The sequence below is a fragment of the Melozone crissalis genome, unplaced genomic scaffold (assembly GCF_028551555.1).
Source record: "Melozone crissalis strain CALT ecotype California unplaced genomic scaffold, PUWL_Pcris_2 ptg000023l_1, whole genome shotgun sequence".
In the NCBI taxonomy this organism is placed as follows: domain Eukaryota; kingdom Metazoa; phylum Chordata; class Aves; order Passeriformes; family Passerellidae; genus Melozone; species Melozone crissalis.
In genome coordinates this window covers 34,879,834-34,900,348 of record NW_026535801.1, presented here as the reverse complement: position 1 = coordinate 34,900,348, position 20,515 = coordinate 34,879,834, and the positions used below count along the sequence as shown (strand labels likewise).

At 36.9% G+C, this 20,515-nt stretch overlaps 1 protein-coding gene across 3 annotated transcripts in view; it reads right to left on the bottom strand.

The window, feature by feature from the left end:
• Positions 1-20,515, bottom strand: part of ACMSD (aminocarboxymuconate semialdehyde decarboxylase) — a 33,187-nt gene that overhangs the window by 622 nt on the left and 12,050 nt on the right. Inside the window, exons 1-8 of one of the 3 annotated variants that reach the window (XM_054277988.1) lie at positions 20,445-20,501; positions 17,535-17,579; positions 14,839-14,935; positions 11,021-11,070; positions 9,508-9,744; positions 7,341-7,434; positions 5,594-5,689; positions 4,952-5,124 (exon numbers count right to left, since the gene is read on the bottom strand). In XM_054277988.1, the coding sequence (XP_054133963.1) occupies positions 4,952-5,124; positions 5,594-5,689; positions 7,341-7,434; positions 9,508-9,744; positions 11,021-11,070; positions 14,839-14,935; positions 17,535-17,579; positions 20,445-20,501 (849 nt within the window). Of the gene's footprint in view, positions 1-4,951; positions 5,125-5,593; positions 5,690-7,340; positions 7,435-9,507; positions 9,745-11,020; positions 11,071-14,838; positions 14,936-17,534; positions 17,580-20,444; positions 20,502-20,515 lie in introns of those variants that run through there. The other 2 variants (XM_054277986.1, XM_054277987.1) reach the window with 2 other exon arrangements.

Below are 20,515 nucleotides of genomic sequence, written 5' to 3'. Positions count from 1 at the left end.
ACATTTTGTAGGAACATTAAACAATGGAGTTTAAATAATATGGATATTAATATGTACAATATCATAGTAACATTAATATTATATTTTAAACTCATAAATTTTAATTTTTCCAGATTTTAAATTTCTTTTTAATTAACATTAAACCATACAGCACATGCTTTCTGGAATGTATAATGAAGTACAAGAAATTAGATGTATATATTGGACAGATTAATTATGAAAGTGAATATGAAGATCATAACTTCCACTTAGAAAAGAACAAAGCTTGGAAACAATGACTCAAGAATTTTTTGGATGAGTTTTATTTGGAAAAAATTGCAGGATATTTATTAATAATTCTTGTGGTGTCTAACTGAAGTTTTGGTATTTTAATTCTCATCAGCAGAAAGTTGAAAATACAAATCCCAGGCTTGAGGCATGAATGTCTATTGCTTGGGTGAATAAAACACAGTTGGAACTTGTTATAATATTTGACTCTGTTACCAGAATTCAACACTGAAATAGGGTGAAGAAGACATCATTCAGTTATTTTCTGGAATGGTTTCTTTTGCTTTTTGTCAATTGCTTTAAAATTTTTTTAAAATCTCCACTAGATGTCACCCAAAAGTCTCTGATAGAACCTACACAAACCTTTGCCCAAATCTCAACAGAAGAGACACATTCTATTGTTCTCGCCTATGTTCTGTCCTGTGTTTTAATTTATTATAGAAGAATTAACATAAGACTAACATAGGAAAATTTATACCCTCTGTCTAATAAATCTAGTTCTGAGCATAGACTAAACAAAATAATTTGGATGTGTGTACTTTGAAGCACCTAAATATATTCTTTTATTTATAACATTCAATACCAAGATGCTTTATTCACAAAAGAAAAACAAATGCCATGTATTTTATTATTAAAAAAAAAAACCAACTAAAAACCATACCAAGTTTATGAGAGAAAGTGGATTTTTAAGTAAAAGAGAAGGAAACATAGAATTTGTCCATCTGTTTACTAGGGAAGGTCATGTAAGACAGGAAGGTTTGTATATTCTTATTTACATCTCCTACATACTAAACCAGAAATAAATCCCACATCCTCACTGCAATAATATATGTTTTTCTTTTCCTCTCTATGCAGATATATTTTTCCCTCTGTTTGAAAGTATTTCACAGCTAATCATGGGATCTATTCATTAGTAGTAAAATTAAGAGCTGTAAATCAGTAAGAAAAATTTAGAAGCAGCATTCTTGCTGTGCTCCCAGCGATCTTGGGCTGTTCATTTGGGCTGTTTGAGCTTCAATTTTGTACTTCATTTGTATAAAATGGGGGTTGCAATACCTGTCTTTAGCAACCAGCTTCAGAGGAGTGCTGGGAAGCCTCTGCAGATGAATAATGCTCCTAGCATAAGGGAAGTACTGTTATATTATCCCAAACCATATCAACAAAGTCAATTTTCCCTAGAAGACTTGGAGGTCATTTCCTTAATTAGCACATCTCTCCTATTAGAGAGGTACATGGGGCTAATGATTAACCTCACTGGACCCTGCTACTCAGCACAACTTTTCTCACAGTAATAAGGACCTTAAGCTGAAAATGAATCTCAGAAAGCTTTAAGCATGACTTCATCCTCTTACATAAGGAAAAATTGTATTTGCCTTCAATTTTGCCTTGTTTCCTACGGCCATGATGCACCTGAAAAAAAGTCCAGAATGCTGTAGTCAGTTCAGCTCCAACTTCTGGCCAGAGAATGCTTTGCCTTTGGATGATGGCTCTGGAGAAATCACCGTGGGGAAGTTTTTGCAGAGATGCACTGAATCATTTAATCCCATGTCAGCCCAGTTCTTCACTTTTTATAGCCAGCAACGTTGGGGATTTTGTGTTTATTTGGATTCACCTCACACTACCTCATCACAGGGGGAGCGAAGGACTGCAGCGATTCTGCACTCTTACAGAATTCTTTCTCAGGAGTGTGTGCTTCTGCTTCCATCCCCAATTAACCTGCACCCCAAACTAAGGAGGGATGACACTAAATGGACACGACTGATCCCAGCTGTCAGTGGATTTTAACTGTGATCAGCTCAAGGCCAGCACGCCAGGCGCTGGTGCCAGGCAGTGGCTGCTCCCCAGGGACACAAAGCCATGTCCAAGCACATCTTCCCTCACACTGAGCCCTTCCTGCACAGCTCTGAGCTGTTCTCTGGAGATCTGGCCTATTTCAAACCCGCAGCTCACAAAGTTACAGTGTCAGCCTCAAGACTCCATCACATTGTTTTTAGCCCAGCATTTATTAATCTTATATGTGTTACTCTGCCAACACACGTCTGCTCTGAAAGCACTGAGATATTTGGTGTTTCTTTAAGCATTTGACTCATGGAAGGGTGTTATGTGAGAATGTCAACTTTCCTTAGAAAAAGAGGGAGCTTTTTAATCTTCGTGGTTATAAAGTAAAGTTTGAAATCGTGATGTGAATGTTTTTGTTTTCAAGGACAAGATGCCTTAGGCAATTGAAAAGAGAAAGTTCTCCCGAGTGTAAAAAACGTTTTTGGTATCTGACTCATGACTTTTCAGCCCTGGGATTGCATCTGATGTCACATTGTTTGAACTGAAAGTACTCAGAGGAGAATTAAAGAATATACCAATATCCTGTGTACTACGGTAGCCAAATTTATTGTGTTAAGACTATGAATTTTAATACTCTGTTGACAAAATAAATAAGACACCAGAGAGGCTAATGCTGAGTGCCTTCTAGATTATCAATTTACAATCCATAATCTCTCTCTTCTCAAAATTCCAGTTGCAAAGACTAATCACAATTAAGGACCAAAATCCACGTGTAGCTTCTTAGAATGGAAGTAGAGACATTAAAGTGTGGTGCGAAGACAGCAGCTTTCCCACAGCAGCAATAGTTTAGAGCAGTTTTGAGATGCAAAACTTCTGACTTTGAAGCAGAAGTGCCCTAGGACTTGTGTGCTACACAAGTTCAGACAGAAAAAAAACTTCAATTCTTCAGCAATGGATTCAGCATCGTGTTGTGCTTTCCCTCCTGCTTTGCTCCTGACATCTACAGTTCAGCTTAACAGATTCAGATCACAAAAAGAATCTGTGGTCTCAGCCAGCCTGAGTCACTCAGCTCCTAATTTACCAAGGTCTTTCTGACAATGGCAAAACATGTCTCCCAATGTTTTAAAATGGGTAAAAGAAAATGAGTGAGTGATCTTTTCTCCTTGCACTGGCAATTTAAAATTCAAGAGCTAGACTCATCCTTGTGTACTAGAACTGCATGTACAAAGAAATTATAGTTAGAATGAACATGGTCTGGATTTGGGGAGATTTCTCAGAAAGGGAGATAACAGAGGCAAGTGTTGAGCTGTTACTCCATAAGCCTTTGGGGGTCTTGTAGAATGGATGAGCACATAACACACAGTAAAATTTTAAAATCTATTGTTAAAAAACACCTTAAAGCCACTTGCTTTAAGCTACAGTTGATTCAAAAGATAATGCATATCAAAAACTACTGGGCTGTGGACTATGATTTGTTTGCTATTTAGAGGTTGGCAACAGAAATTTAAAAAAATCAGTATTGGGTGGGAGCCCTAGTATTTTATTTGTAAACCATCTGGTGCCTAAAATTAATCCCTGGCACAGAGATGGCAAATGACACCTGAGTTAATACCCACTGATGTTATCAGAACTTTACACTACTAACAGCTTATTCCAGATCTTTTTTGAGTAAATTGACCTGGGTTTTATCTTACTTGTTTCTAATGGAAGTAGGCTCCATGGCAGGCTTTCTGCACATTTTATGGGGCTCCTTCCATAAATCTATTTTTGGTTCAGGGTGGTTTAACCAAAAAGATGTTGTCTCCACTCCTTAGAGCTGCAATGTTACTGTATTGGAAAAACATATACGTGTCACAAAAGTTTCCATACTATTGTTTCAAGCTGTAGTTGTGCTGCCTCATGGTTGATTTTCCATAAATCTTCAAATGCAAAGTTTTCCTAAAAGGCACAAGTCCTGCAGAGGAGCTGCAGGCAGAACTCCAGAGCCAAAGCTACAGACTTCAGGGTCAGCATGAACTGAAAACCCACAGATTTTACAGTGTGATACCTGAGCTCAGAGTACCACAGTAAAGAAAGCAATAGAAGAAGGATTTCTATTCCCAGGATTTCTACCCCTGGGAAGCTGGGATGCTTCAGCTTCTCCATGTTTTGCTGCTCTGGAATGTGGTCTGGAGATTGTTTATCCAAACAGGTGAATTGTTTTTAACTAATGACCAATCACCATGAGCTCTGTCAGACTCTGAGAAGTCAGTCACAAGCTTTCATTATCATTCTTGTTAAGCTTTCTGATGCATCCTTTCTCTTTCTTTAGTATAGTTCTAGTATGGTATTCTTTAATATTTTATAATAACATAAAATTATAAATCAGCCTTCTGAGAACTTGGAGTCAGATTCTTATCTCTCACCTCATCCTGGGGACCTCACAAACACCACAGTTTGCTAAACTATAAAGATTTCTCTACAAACAACTAAAATACTTCTGCAAACCTATAATTTTAATTGTCTCTCTGAGATACTCACAAAAGCTTTCCTTATTACTGATGTTTTTTGTGTCTATAACTTCTCAAGTGGAAATACAACTTGATTTCTTCAAGCATGCACTTGAATTTGAAAATTAAGTAATTTGAAAACCAGACTCCAAACTGAAGTAGTCTTTGCTTGAAGTCTCATCCTGAATAAGCTCAGAGAAGGATGGAACTAAGGTTGACAGTGTATGATTTCCCGGATTAAACCCACCATTTCAATAAATCCATATAGTAAAAGCATTATCAACATGGCAGAAGCCCATCAGTTTATTTCACTGGGTGACACTGTCTTCTTCTTTCTTTCTTCTCTTCTTCTCTTGATATTCCCTGGAAAATTAACTGAAGAATGACTCACCCACTTCTGAAGCACTAAAACTCACCTCTCCCACTACACTTGTTAGCAGCTTTAGAGCCCCACGGTCGTGGACAAGAGAGTCTGTGTAAAATGAGCCGAGGTATTTTCTGGGATCCACCTTGTTATCCATGGCACACAAATCGGGGCGCACGTTGAAGCCGTGGGAGATTCGACCCACTGTGTATGGAAAAGCTCCACCTGCAAGAAGGAGTTGTTAGTAACTTTTAATAAGCTGAGAATATGTAAGAGGGAAAAAAGCCACCTTGTCACCAAAGGTCCTTAAGTTTTTCTGTCAGCTCTTTAGGAAGAAAGTACTTTGCACCAGTGGTTTTTTATTCCTTTACCTTCATTAGCTTCTGTCTCTGTTTTTCTCACTTCTTCACAACTGTAATGCCCAAATTCCTCCTGCTGCTTCCTTGTCCTTTTCCTTAAACCACCTGCTGCCTGCCCTTCCTTTTTGTTTTCCCTTAACTGTTGTACCAGTGCAAACCCTGCAGGCTAGAGAGTGCTCATGAAAGCAGCTGATCTGTCAGGCTGTCTGCTTTGGGGTGACAGTGCTCAGCTGGTGGCAGGCTTCACGTGGTGACCCCATTAGCTGAGAGACCAGAAAATACAACTGCACCATGCTCAGCCAAGGAGCAGAAGTTTCACATGGTGCACTACTCACCTCCGTGTGCAAAGCAAACTTTCAGCTTAGGGAATTTTTCAAAAATTCCTCCCATAATCATGGAGCAAATGGCCATGGTTGTTTCTGTTGGCATGCCTATGAAGAAAAACATCTTAATTGTATAAGAGCTTTATTGATTATTTGAATCCTATTTGATTTTTAAATGTTGTTTTAATTTTCTTCCATTAGCCTTGAGCCAACTAAAAAAGTAATAATTGCCAGACAACTACCAAAGGTCATGCATTATTTCCACTGGAGGGACACAGAGTTGAACTCTAATTAACTGAAAGGAAGACACAGGCCTGGAAGTGAAGGTGTTCTGAATTCTAAGTCCAGTTTTTACTCCACACCACTAGGACAGATGGGTATATAGACAGATTGGATATGTCCTGAAATACCCTGTGCAGGCCTGATTCCCATTATCCTTGCTCAGAGACAAGTCTGGAATATGCCAGGGTGTGTTCTCCCCTCTGCTTGTGTGTTTATTTTGTGTGGAAAGTGGAGCAGATATGTTAAATGGATATTCCAACACAGATTTGGGGTTTGGTTACCACATGATGCCAGGTCCTATGGTTTAGAACTAATCTGTCTCTTTGCTCCTGGCTGGGTTGGAAGCCTAGTTAGGAAGAGAATAGGAATTCAGGTTCCTACAGCAGGCCTCAGCTTCTGATCACACCCAACATATTTAGAATATCATGCCATTTTAAACAGCCAGCTTCAGACATGCAGCTTGAAATCAGGAACTGAGTTCCCCCATATTTATGGGGGGAAACAACGGCTATTTCCAACATCTGGAAAGGTTATTTTTATTAATGTTTTACCATACACTCAGATGCAAAGCATTATTATGCTTAGTAAGAAAATATTCTATATTCACTTTGTTAAGTAAGTGCAATAATTTTATTTTCTTCTTAAATCTGTGGTTTTGAGCCTAATTTGGTTAAGACTAATTGATATTTTTTCAAGATAATGCATTGGTGATTGGGACAGGAAGATTTTCCAAGCAGAATATATGTACACAACATATATATAATACACACATATATATGTATACACATATATATGTGTGTACTATATTTATGTTGTGTATGCTTTTCAGAACTGGTGGCAGTGCAAAACCATGAAAAAAAAACTCAACAGGAAACAAAATGCATGAGGGTAGAATCAGGTCTAAACATTTCTGGGTAGCAAAATAACCCTGCTCCTGTTATTCAGTGTTATGATTTACCTATCAAACGGGGGAAAAATGGAAACTAGGTAATATCCAACATCTACTGAGAGCTTTCAAAGTACATGTTTTTTCAGCTACAGCTGATGTAAAGTTAGATTTATTTCCTCTCTGATCAACCTGTTTCTAAGAAATAACCCAACAAATTATAGAAAAAAAATTTTTGGTTTTGCTTACTCCTTCATTTACTCCTGTTATTTTTGAGGAGCTAATTTCTGAGATGATTCACTTCTTCCTTGTTATCTGCTCTTTGTATTTAGGGCAAAAGAGAATACTATATTCTGTTGCTAGTGTGAATAATTTGAATTCTAAGTATTTAAAAGAAAAGCTAAACAAGCTTAGAAACAAATGACTACTGAGTTTACACAACAGACTTAATCATAATACTAGATTAAAAAAAAAGAATGTTTGACAGAAAAATGATGTAATTTTCTCTGTACTTGTACTGTACTTGGCAGCAATCTCCTGGACATAATCCAGTTCATAAATGTAGGTTAAGCAAAGTAAATATACATTTACCTATTAGCCAGGGAAACCAATATTTGGACATCCTCCCATCTATCTGCATGTCCCAGGGATGCACAAAGAGACAGCAATTTAATTTCTCAGCAGCCTGCAGCAAAAAGAAAAAGTCTGAATCTTGATTAATCATAGCAAAATGCATCTTAGATCTTAGTCATGCTTTTCAATGACTACTACTGACTAGACCTGCAGTAGTACTAGTAATGAAAATAGGCCCACAAGTAAGAACTATAAGCAATAGTTGGCTGTATTTACTCCTCTGGGCCATATTCTGAAGTCCTCACTCAGTTTCACTCTCTTCCTGTGACTACAGGACTGGAAGGACAGATGATAACATCTCTTTAGTGAACCAAGTGTTTCACAGAATAACGCAGTACAAAAATGCTTTTCCAGCTATGTTTTTTCAGCCATCCTGTGGTATAAAATCAATTCAAGCAGACATTCTTTTGGTTTCATTACACGTATGAGAATGAATTCCCATATTGTCTTATAGACTCAGTTGAGAATGGTTTTGCAGAATTGTTCCAGCTGCATTCAGAAATTTTCATTGAGTTGCACTACATTTGTCTCATTTTGTCCTCTACCTAGCTTAAAAAAATGTTAAATTATTCCTAATTCTTCCTAAGAGTTCAAAATCTGGCTGTATTCTTGTCAACAATCCATCTCTGCCCAAGTACAGTAATTCTTCCAAAACTATTGACATCTTTGGAAAGGCAAACAGAAGACTAGTGTTGGATGCTGACTCTGACTGTAATTTAACTGTGTGCTTAAATTTAAATACACAGTCATCAGAGTCATTCATATGCTTAACCAGGATCTAACAACTTTGTTTTGTCAGATGTATTTCTGGACATGCTCTTGTTGCTAAGGAGATTGTCACACATTTGAAAAATTTGGGTTTATTTACCCATACATGCATAAATAAAAGCTGCAACTTTTGGATCGTGGAGAATAATTGCTATCTACATTTGTAAACTAAAAATAGCAATTCAATAACTGGCCTGGTAGTTTGGCAAAGTTCATTGTCCAATATGGCTTAATTTCATAATCTGTATTATCCAGAGATGTTTCTAAAAATGAAAGGGGTAACTTCCTACATGTGTGAAACATAAGCTGAAGGATGTACAGTACAAGAGAGAGAGATCCCAGAAGAAGAGAGGGATCTCAGTAGCAGAGACATGGAGTTACTGGATAGAGCTCCAAGTTATGGAGGGACTGAGCATCTCTCCTGTAAGGAAATGCTGAGAGAACTGGGACTGTTTGTGCCCTAGAATAAAAGGTTTGGTGGAGATCAGGAAATTTCAGGTTGCCCAGAGGGATTGTGGAGTTTCTATCCTTGGAGATATTTACAATCCACCTGGGCATGGTCCTGGGATCTGGCTGTGGGTGGCCCTGCCTGAGAAGGGGGTTGGTCCAGGTGGTCCCAGAGGCCTCTCCCAACCTCAGCCATGCTGTGATCCCATAAATGTGGGCATCTCCAAGGGCAGATGTTGGTATTTGACTGTATATGGCCCTAAAAACAAGCAGTCCAGGTGCTGCACCAACAGAGTTTCTGAATAAATTGAGCATCCTACAAAATAACCTCTGTGAATCAATTCCAGGCTGACAGCTCTAATAACTTGAGAAACAGATTCAGAATGGACATTGATTAAACCCCTAATTTAGACAAATGACCACCTCATCTGGATCTCAGGCTATTCAAGAAATGCTATGTATTAATTCATTTGATGATCAATACATTCAGTTTGGGAATTTTGGTCCTGTTTACATAGTTCTGTGTGGTACTTTGGTGCTATCTCTGATAATCTCAGGGGGGTTTATCAGTTATTTCAATAGGATTGGATATAGAAACTTGAACTCAAATGCAAACAGTGCTTTATTTGATATTGCACTTATCCTCACAAATCAAGAAGGCAGATCTACAGTGAGAACTCATATAATAAAACAAAATTTGTTATTCATTATTCTAAAATATGTTTCAGAGTGTTTTGTATCATTGCCATTATATCCTATAAAGAATTATGATTTACAACTAAAGCTGAGTCTCTCTGATCACTAAGCAGATTAGAAGGCTCAAATGATGACTCAGTGTGCTCCCAGACATTTTTAGACAGATTTCCATATCACAGAATTCCCCCAAAGAAGGAAAGCAACAGCTACTCACAGCATAAACATCGTGGAGCTCTGGGGCATTCAGGTCCCACTCGTTGACATGAGATCCAATCTGCACTCCAGGAAAGCCCAGTTCATTCACACAGCGCTGCATTTCCCTCACAGCCAGCTCTGGAGCTTGCAGGGGTAACGTGCCCAGCCCAACAAACCTCTTGGGATGCTTCTTTACTGTAGCAGCTAAGTCATTGTTTAACAGCTGGGCAAGGTCTAAAGTATCCTGAGGTTTGGCCTGGTAAGATGTGAAGCAGAGCAGTGCATATAAATCTAGTTCTCAAATGTTATCACCTTTGGAAGTTACTGGATAAATGTCATTGCAGACAACTGGTAGGGTTTGAACCCAAATTTGCTTTACAGCTCTGAATAGCTGGAAAATAGAGCTAAATTCTGCCTTGCTTTAAAACCTCTGGGTACAGTTCTGCTTTTTCTCTTGAATATTTCATCAACTGCTGTTGCCTTTACTGCTCAGGATGAGTGCAATAAAGCCCAGGTTGCTGATGCACATAAGTACCTGGTCTTTTGTGTAAAGCAGTCCCCTGGTTTTGTTTATCCCCGTGCAAAAACCTCAGTATATAATTTTTATACATAGCAATGAATATTTACTCTCCTATTACTGGAGCTGAAGAAATAAAAATAAGAAATGTGAAATGTTGGAGCATGTGAATTCTACAGAGAAAGCTTGAGCAAACTTCTCTAACATTTAGAAGGAGATAACATCCATAATTCTAACAAGGAAGTGCAATATCCATGCAATCAATCTCTAGGTTTTTTTCCCCCAATACATATTTAATGGAAAATATTCCCTTAGATACCAGAATAAAGTTTTGAAGAGGAGTTACTAACTAGAAATGATGAAAATCAATGGTATTTCTTATATGTGGGCTTAGCACAATAGTTCTAAATGCACAAATCCATTTACATATAAGCATCTTGACCTGTGCACATTGCTGAAGTCACATCCAGAATGTATTTAGAACAGCATTTTGCTGTGATTTATCTCCTCATCCTGTCTTTATTTCTTTGAAGCATTCAAGATCACCACATGGGGAACATAGGAACTTAAATTTGCTCCTGAATTTTAGGATTCAAAGCATTCTAGGTTAATGAGTCCCATGCCACATTTAAAAGAAAGTGGGACAAGGCCACAAATGCATCCTTTATGTCTTTTTTTTTTTTCCTTCAGAAAGTACTGACTGATGTCTAACTTTCTGGAATGTGTACATATGTGTCTGTCTGCTAACCATGGATTCATTTTGGATATATTTTCTCTCCATTTCCAGCTGCCCCCATAAGGAATTCAGTTGTTTCATCTTTTCTTACTGAGTGTGCTCTGGTGTGGAGCTTTGCCAGGACATCCTGCAGACATCTTCTCACACCTGCACTCCCTTTTTGCCTTTTCTTTTTCACAGCAGACAGTTCTAGTGATTACTTCAATTTGTAGGAAGATGCTTTTGTATTTTAAAAACGTTGCTACATATGAATTATGCAATATCTTAGTTGGAACTTACCCAGTAGCTGAACATTACAGGGACTGTGGACAGGACTTGGACGGTGACTCCTGAGGAAGAAAAAGCAAATATTAATGCTTCATTTTTGTTTTTGAGAAAATGTTGTAAATAAGAAAGTACTTTGGTTTGAGAGGCAGAATGTAAAAGCTTTAATGATAAGAAAGACTGATTTAACAGTGACATAGAGAAATTATTATTTTTTTTAAATTAAGGATCACAGCAATAAAACTCATAGTGTATCAATTTATTAGGATCTGGATATTTTTGCTAAGTAGAAAGAAAAAACACTACCATATTCAAACTAGCTAATTTGGGAAATTAGTTTTTTTGATTTTAGAAGGATTTAGTATGCACATGTACAAAAAATTAAAATAGCAATTTAGTATTACTCTTACATGAATGAAACTGACATTAAACCAACAAAATACAGTAACTCAGGTTTACTTTGGGGTGAATTTTTCATATATATTAAATAAATAAATGTATTAGCTCAAAGATAAATAACATTATGTCAACGATTGTTGTTAAACAACGCTTTCCTAAGTGTTCCCAAAGCTAAATTGTGTTAGGTTTCATTCATCTTGTGTCTGGACTACTGAGATTGTAAATATAAAAAAATCTGCCTGTTTTCAGAAATAACTTTGATGTTAAAAATAAAAAGAGTTAAGTCCATGTTGTTTTGTTTCTGCTCAAACACAAATCTCTATTATAATATTTTGTATCACAGGTTACAGAGTGAAAACAACAAACCTGGAAGACAAACAAAATAAACAATAAAGAGTAATTAGGAATTCACAAAATAGTTACATGCAAAACTGTTTTGTTTTGGTGTTTTTATAGGTTTGTTTATAGTATTTTTGCACATATCTTGTCATGCTTTAGAAAATTTAACTTGGTTGTTAGTAGTAAAACTACTAGAACAAAAGATGGCAGAAAAAACCTCCAGCAGAATGAACTCTAGGAGAACTCTAAATGACTTGCCAAAATATTTGAATGATTTAAATGATTTATCCTCCTCCTCACAAGTTTAAGTAGGAAACAAGAGGAGAAGATGACTCAGATTGCTACAAGATCTGATTAATATTATGTACAGCAGCAAAGGTTTAGGGGTAAGGATTAGGTCTGCAAAATTACATAAATACTGAGTTATCCAAGTTAGATCATCCACCAATATGGGCACTTGTTTAGTCTGTTGAGAACATTCTCCATGTTTTCAGAAATGACCATTGTATCTGCTTTCAATCCATTTTTACACTTCTGAGCAAATTTAACATAAACCTTAAAGATACATTTCCAAGTTGACTGTTCCCAGACATTAGCTTTAGGAAGAAGAATCAGCACAGAAAAGCCTCTACATTTTTACTCTCTTCAGAGGGTTTTACAAAGGAGAAAATAACAAGGAAAGGCAGTTAGGATGAACTGATATATTTTCTCAGACAAAATTGTGATGATTTGTGTCACAGAACTGTGATGGTAATTTCTTTTACAGCTTGTTTTATTGAGTTACATGGATAGCTTGCTTTATTGAGTGGATCAAGATAGAAGTATGTACATCAATTAGACATAGGACATATGACTGGGAGAACTAATTGAGTCTCCTTGCTCCACTGGAGACCTTTCTTATTACTGGCAGGATTTCTTGGGCATTGCACAAACAAAGCCTTTTAACCAACTTATCTCTCTGAGTTAAAAATAACTTTCAGTGACTGATTCTAGTTTAGTTCAGCTGGGAGACTTCTTGCATCTTTGTCCCAGAATTATGCCATGTTTGGAGGTTAAATTTTGGGTATAATCTACCTCAGCCCGTGTAAGAGAAAGCAGTCTGAACTAAGTAGCTAGAGCTTTCTAAACCAAAAAGGAATAAATGTGGTCCATAGTCTTTATCATTAGCTGAGCAGTAAGAATGAAAGAATAAAAAACACAAAGGCTTTTTTTCCCTCCCACATAATTAATTGGCTGATACCTGTATGTCTGGAGTGCTGTAATAAAAAGGGACATTTTTAGGGCACAAGTCACCAGATGGTGCTGTAACATACAGGTTTACATTTTTTTTTAATCAAGTGAGCACTGTTTAGTCCATGAAGAAATATTGTGATGCTGCTTTCATGATACATTTTCTTTTCTGGAGAACTGCTGCAAAAACTTAAAAAAAAAATCCTCCTGTGTTTTCCCTTTGTCTACAACAAACATATGGGGCAGAGCTGCTTTGTAGAAACTTGCCATTAGTGCTGGGGGAAATATCTGAAAGAGAAAGATGCCCAAAGGCTATTTATGATCCACTGTGTAGTTGAGTGATTTGGTAATCCCCAAAATCCCTGAGCTAACTCAGAGAAACGTTACAGCCTAGTCAGGCCATGATTCTATGATTCTGTGACAAGGCAGCATATTTCACAGTCTGCAAAGGCTTTCTGGCATTCCCATTAAATGTCTAATGGTTGGAGCTTCAAATACTGATTTTCCAGGGTGAAAATGAAGTAGATGAAAATTGTCTAAATTGTGTTTGCATTTTTTGTGCTCACTACCTGGTGGGTTCCCAAGCTAGCCTATGTTGTGTGTTGCACTAAACCTCCCTAAGAAGAATAACCCAGACTATCTCCTAACACAGAATAAGTTATGTTGAAAAGACCTCTAAGAGCATTGATTCCAACCATGAATCCAGTTCTGCCAAGCCCACCCCTGAACTGTGTCCCCAGGCACCACATCTGCACATCCTTTAAATCCCTCCAGGGATGGGGACTACACCAGGGCTGCTCTAGGGCTTGACAACATTTCTAGGGAAGAAATTTTTGCTAATATCAAATCTAAACCTCCCCTGGTGCAATTTCAGGCAGTTTCTTCTTGTTTATTATTTGTCATCTTGGAGAAGAGACCAACTCCCTGCTGGCTACAACCTCTTTCATGTGCTTGTTGAGGGTGATAAGGCCTGAGAGGAGGAAGCAATAATCATAAAGATGCTACTTGTACAATATCTGTTATTTTAAGCAATCCAGGTGTTTGTTCCTTATGAAAAATTGAAGATATATAAGTTGTGTCTACTGGGAAACTGATGTAGGAACTATTCGGGCCTCAATCTAAGAAAAAATAATCTTTTAGTAACATAATATTTCTCTTACAAGAGTAATTTGGAATTACAGTGTTAATAAGAACTAGCAAAAATAATTGATCAGCCTAGAAATTTCTTCCCTCATTCTCAGTCTCCCATTTTACCAACCTTATATAGGGGCTTGCATGGAACATGATGGAAAATAAATTTGCAAATTTGGCATCTGGCTAAATTTCTAAATGAGGAAAACCCTTTTCTGACAAAGTAATTGTACCAGTTCTCTAGGCTCAGCGTCCTACAGCAAAAACATAGAGTGAGGCTGAAACATGGATAAAGAGAAAAAAGGTATTAGAAAAGGAAACAGACATACAAGAAATCCTATGTGTAAAAAGACTATTTTTAATATTTGGAAAAAAAATGAAGGGTCTTCCTCCTCCTTCATGAATGTTTTAACTGGAATGTATGGTGCCATTTCAAGTCCAGGGTCAGTCATCCTTACTTTTGTCAATGAGTTCCTTAGTGTCCTAAATCCCACCAAAATTAATAAATTCTAGTGGGGAATAAGTTGCTACTGAGAATGCGGAAAGTTATGGGCACAGGTTCCTTCTAAATATAAAGAATATCAGTTTCCAATTACTATCAGCAAATTAAAACCAAGGAATTAGTATATTAAACCTTTTTTTGATATTGTTGTTGAGCACTTTCAGATGTACTGACAGAGAAGTTGTTACTCTAAGTGAAGCAGAATTATTTGAGTTCCTTTGTGGAACTGTACCTGACTGGTCCATCTCTTTAATCCGTACTTCTGGATCCCAGCAGTTCTCTTGGATAACTCTAAAAACCTTTCCATCCTTCATCATCTTTGCCTGTCCCTGTGAAATGACATTTTCATATATTATAAATGTGACAAAGTAGTACCTGCTAATTTATAGTCTCTTGATATATTGTGCTCCTTACAGAAATACAGTGGCAAAATTTTTATCTTTTATTTCTATTCAGTAGGTATTTTTAAACAGAAACTATTTTAAAAATAGATATGAATAAAACAGTCATTGGTAGTTCTGATTTAATTCTTCAGAATTATATTAAAAAATCCCTTTCCTTTTGCAATGTACATCACTGTATATTTATTTGGAAGACATACCAGGTACCTTAATCCAAGTTTATCCTCAAACCAAATTTTGACCTCAAAACAATGCTCTAATTAAATCTGTGCTAAATTTTCCCTTTGGGTATGTGTGTGTTCAATAGCATCACAATGATTCCAGTAACTACAGAAATAATTGTGTAACACAGTTAATTTCAGTCCAGTGATTTCTTATCACCAGTGATAACTCAGACAAAAGGAGACCTATTGTGTTGTCTTCAGATTACATTTTCTCCTTTGTAAGAAAAAAAAAAATTGAAGAATTCGGGGAAAAAAAACTCGCAAACAAAACTTATACACAGTATAAAACCATGACCTGAATTAGTGTAAAACTTTCTTATATGCCACCAATTTCCAGACCTAGGAAGTTCAAAATGTTATCAGAGTCACGAAATGTGTTCCTTTATCACCCTGGAAACTTTTGAAATGTCATATTTGGTTGATTTGTGAATTGTTCAAAGAGAGGCAGTGTCACCAAATTAGGGAAATTGTCTGTTACAATTAGGGTGCCCACCAGCTGCTACAGACACAACAGGATTTCTGCTGACACAAATGGATGAGATACAACCAAAACCTGCAAGCCCTGAGTATTTCCAGGTTGTTTTAATCTGCTGCAGGGGTAAATGGAAAGGCAGAGCATGCCCTGGTGCTGTGCATGTGGGCTGGGTCAGTGCAGGGGCCCTGGGCAGAGAACACACTCCATCTGCAGGTGAAAACTGAAATCCACACAAGAAAACCCAGCAGCCATTCCTTCACCTTCCCAGTAAACAGGAGCTGAGGGCAAGGCAGTCTTTGGGCCCTTCAAAAAAAGGGATTTCTCGCTCTCTCCAAAGGCCACTTTATTTTTCCTCACAAAATTGGTCTTACTTAGGAACCTGTCAATTTTTCTACAGAAAAGAACCTGTTAAATCAGAATATTTATTACCAGTGTGCCCAGCCAGGGGGGGTTCTGCCCCCCTCTTCTGAGAACTCAAACTGTTCTTAACCTTGAATTTGTTACTAACTTCATGCATCATTCACAAATATACTGTCCTAATGAATATTTTAAAGCCATCCTCAACAAATCTAAGTGTGCTGCCTTGGCAACCTGTCAAGTTACTTGTTAGCTGTATCATGGGTTGTGAAAATTATGTGAAATATTCCAACTGCAGGGTCCTGATCCCCTGGTGAAATACTTCAGGTTCTTGTAAAACTGGTTTTCCAACCTGATGGAGAGATTTACTGTAGCCATACACTCAAATGCATTAAGAAAAGTTTAGTGTATTGCTACAGGTTGTCCAATTAAAAAAAAAAAATTGGGGTGTGAGCAAAAGGCACAGTAGAACCAAGCACTTCATCACATATGAATAGATGACCTGGTCTTTACTGTTCTATTCTATACTTCCCTATTCCATCCCATCCTAAAAATTACCTAATATTTGTTTTGATTAATGTATGTGGAAGTTAAGAGAGAGACATTTAAAAATTAAGTCCTGCAGGCTGATTTAGTTCAGCAAACTACATTTAAAATTCTCCCCTCACCAAACTACTCAGTCACATCGCAAAATGCACTTTTAAAATATGCATGTAATTATTTTCTTCCAGTTTGACACTTCTGCTTCTTCAGAGAATGATATGGGAGGCCTTTGGAGATTTTTAAATCTTAGGAGTTAACGTCCCCAGCTCCACATGTCTGAACAGGATTTTGTTTTGCCATGCATGTTTTGTCATGCAGCATTTCCAGACAGAAGTAGGCTGGATGGAATTCTCAGAAAAGTGTGTAAGGCCATTATTGACTTGCCACAAAGTTCCTCTGCAAACTATTTTTAGCACAGAATTTTAGCACCAGACCTGTAACAAAATCACCAGAAATGTGTCCAGTCCCTGTCTCCTTCCTGCAGCTGCCATGTATCCCAAAAGCTGTGCCATCCATGCTTTGGTTTACCAGGTGGCTTGTTCTTGTTTATTAAAATATCAGTTCCTTTTGGGTTTGCTTGTCATGACTGCGTCTAACTCAACCCAAATCTGTATGTAATCTGCTTTAGCCTGACCTCTCTTTTTGGAAAGACTTTTTCAGAGCTATCCATTCCAAGTGTTAAAGTGAAATGATGAAGAAGAATGGATGCTGGTTCATACAAGAGGGTGTGAGTTTCATCCTTCAGGTAAAAGGTTCTGCTGGGGTCTATTAGGACTTGGTCTGATACTACTTCATAGGAAAAATAGACCTCTAGAGAAATCTGTATCAAAAACAGAGCCAATCTTATTGCCATTTTGCTTCTCCAATATATGAGTTTCTATTCCTGATGATGACACAAGATCAGCTCTGAGCACCAAAGAGCCCAAACCTTGCAGTGATGATCCAGCTGCACCCATCCACCATATCCATATCTCTGTGGAGGAAAGGAGAGAAAGCCAGGGCTAGTTAGCTCTCTGCAGTAATAATAATAATAATAATAATAATAATAATAATAATAATAGCAGTTCTTACAAAAATACCTCATTCAGGAGAAACCCTTACATGTGCTGAGCTCTGAGCCAGAGTAGCCTCACTGACATCAGAAGTGTATAGCTGGACTGGACTAATGGTATTTGTACAGCTGGAATTTTAATTTCCAGTTCAACAACATTTTTAAGCAACTTCTTTAAAAATGTTTAAAGTTGCTTACTACTTTGAGGTTCTAACTGAAATAATTTTAACACTGAAAAAATGAAATTAAGCATCTGGCGGTGTGAAAATGGAGCCGACAACTTTCCAATCTGTGATCAGTTAATCATTAGCACAAAGATGCATTGATTCCACTTTTCAGCTTCCATGACTCAGCAGCAGGAGTGAAGGTCAGCCTCTTGTCTATTAATATTTAAACAGGGAAGAGAAGCTAAAAAGGAGAAGCTTGGATGCTCATTGATTCTTCCAGAGTGATTCAGAATTGTTCATGCAAAAATTGCAAAACCTACATAAAATGCTGATTTCCTTTTACTTCCATAAATTATCAATTAGAAAGGAATGAACTCTTGAAATCTCTGGGTGAAAACAATGCTCACAATTCCCATTTCTCCAAAAAAGAAACATTAGAAATGAAACTCAGTAAGAGCAGGCATTTGTTTTGCAGAAGTGTAAACGATTTGGACACAGTCCTGAATTTCCTGTGATACCAAATCATCACTTAGTGCCACTGTGAGCTCTCCTGATGGGGGTGTGAAGAGCCAAAGCTCCTGACCTCAGCCAGAGATGCACTCACTGAGGCTGTGTGCTCTGTTTAACTATGAAACTATGTAAATTTTATTTAAATTTACACATCTGGAGGTTTATATGCATGTAAAAATACTGAAATTTTGGGAAATTTAATGAGTGACAACTAATGAGAATTATAAACTAGATCTATGCTAATTGCAATTGTAAGCTGAGCAGAAAACAAGCACCTGAAATGGGTACTGAAGGAGCCCATAGGCAATAGAGAAATTCACTGATTTTGAACTTATTTTATTCTTTCTTCCCCTCAGGTATTAGTTGTAGGAATTGACAGTCCCTATCTGTTTTTTTCTGTGATTTTCTATACCTGTGATATTTTCCTAGGCTGTTAAACCAGTTCCTTGACAATAGAATTTTCTAGTTTGAAGGTCCAGTATTTACAAAGCTGGAAACATGAAGTTTAGCACTAAATAAATGTGTGCATGTTAAGATGCCTCATTGGTTTTCCTTGCATGATCTGTGTTAATGGCTTGGATTTCCACAGGACTCCAGGGAATTCTGAGAGTTGTTTTCTACTCTGAGCCCATTAATAAATCATGGAATCACTCAGAACAGAGGGAAAAAAACCTAGCAGGTGGAAATTAAATTTTAAAAATTTGGTATTTTCCTCTTTATCTCTGTTTAAAGAAATGCAGTGCTGGCCCACAGTGTCTAACATTAGTGAATTCAGTCTTGATGTACATCTGTGAACATCAAGGAATTCTTGGGGTCATTTTAAGTCAGTGAACTTATTGCCCTTTTAAAGTACCTACAGACAAAAATATTTAATTTTTTTAAAAAACCCATATAACATCAGAATGAATTCTATAGGTGTTTTTATGAAGTTATTGCACAGACAACAAAATCTGAAATGTGTAAAAGCAACCTGTCTTTCTAGTATGGATATTTAACCTCCTATCCATTTAAAACAGACATAATTATTATAAAAGTATCTGTAGCCTCACCTACATTATCCAGTGTACGTGTTTTTCATCAGGAGCTGTTATTATTACAAATAGGGTGTTCAAATAGATATTTATAAAAACCTTCCTAGCCAAACAAGGAAACAAACATTCGTTTCCAGGAGGTTTTGTGCATAATGATGTTATTTTTCACAACTAATGAAGAAATAATCCTATGTATGTTTTCAATGCCAGGTTTTCTCATGACTTTTTTTTTTCTAATATGCTGTTTACATTTCCCAGCTGCTCTCTCCCTAATATTGACTGAAAGTGGACTGCTTAAAATCACAGCAGTGCAGAGCTAATAGATATGAAATCCTTTCAGATTGATTACATTAAAACCTAAATGACATTTTTCATTCTAAAATGCATTCCACAAAAACATTGTGGACAAGAATAAATTTATGACACTGAATAATAACAACAACAATAACAACAACAACAACAATAAGTTAACAGAAATTCACTTATAGCTTCAGTGCTCTGACAACTGAGATTTTCTGTTTTAAATACAACAGGCTACTTCTTTCTAGTAACTGAAAAAAGAACAGATATTAGTAAAATTATCATGATCAATTAGCTGTACTTCGAGTGACCCCACTCCCATTGAAGTTAATGATTTCATGCCTGTGGGTATAATGATGTGAATAAATTTGTCTTAGTTAACATTAATTTTGTCTAATATTTGATTATTTATTTTATTTAAAACAAAAGTGAGTACCATTTAGTAATGGAACAGAACAGCTCTATTTTTATCAAGAAAGTGGAATTTATACCTTATTATCCAAAAATTTTGTGTCTCAAAAAACTCAAGGAAAACTTTAAGAATTGCTTCAGAATAAATAAAAAATGGGGAACAGACCCCAGTTTTACATGCTTTTCTGACTGGAGTCTTTTCAAAGTGTTGAAATACAAATATTTTACAGTTGGAAAAATATCCCAAATTAGACAAAAACCTAGAGATATTTACCCCAAAACCCCTCATTCATTTGTTCTTTCAAAAATCCCATTGGTAGAAATGACTGCTGATAACCTAAGGCACTGAATATCTAAACTCTTATTACCTTCTTCAGGTCGGGCCATTCCTTAGGTAGAATGTGGCTATGAATGTCAATTTTCATTTTTGAAGTGCCAG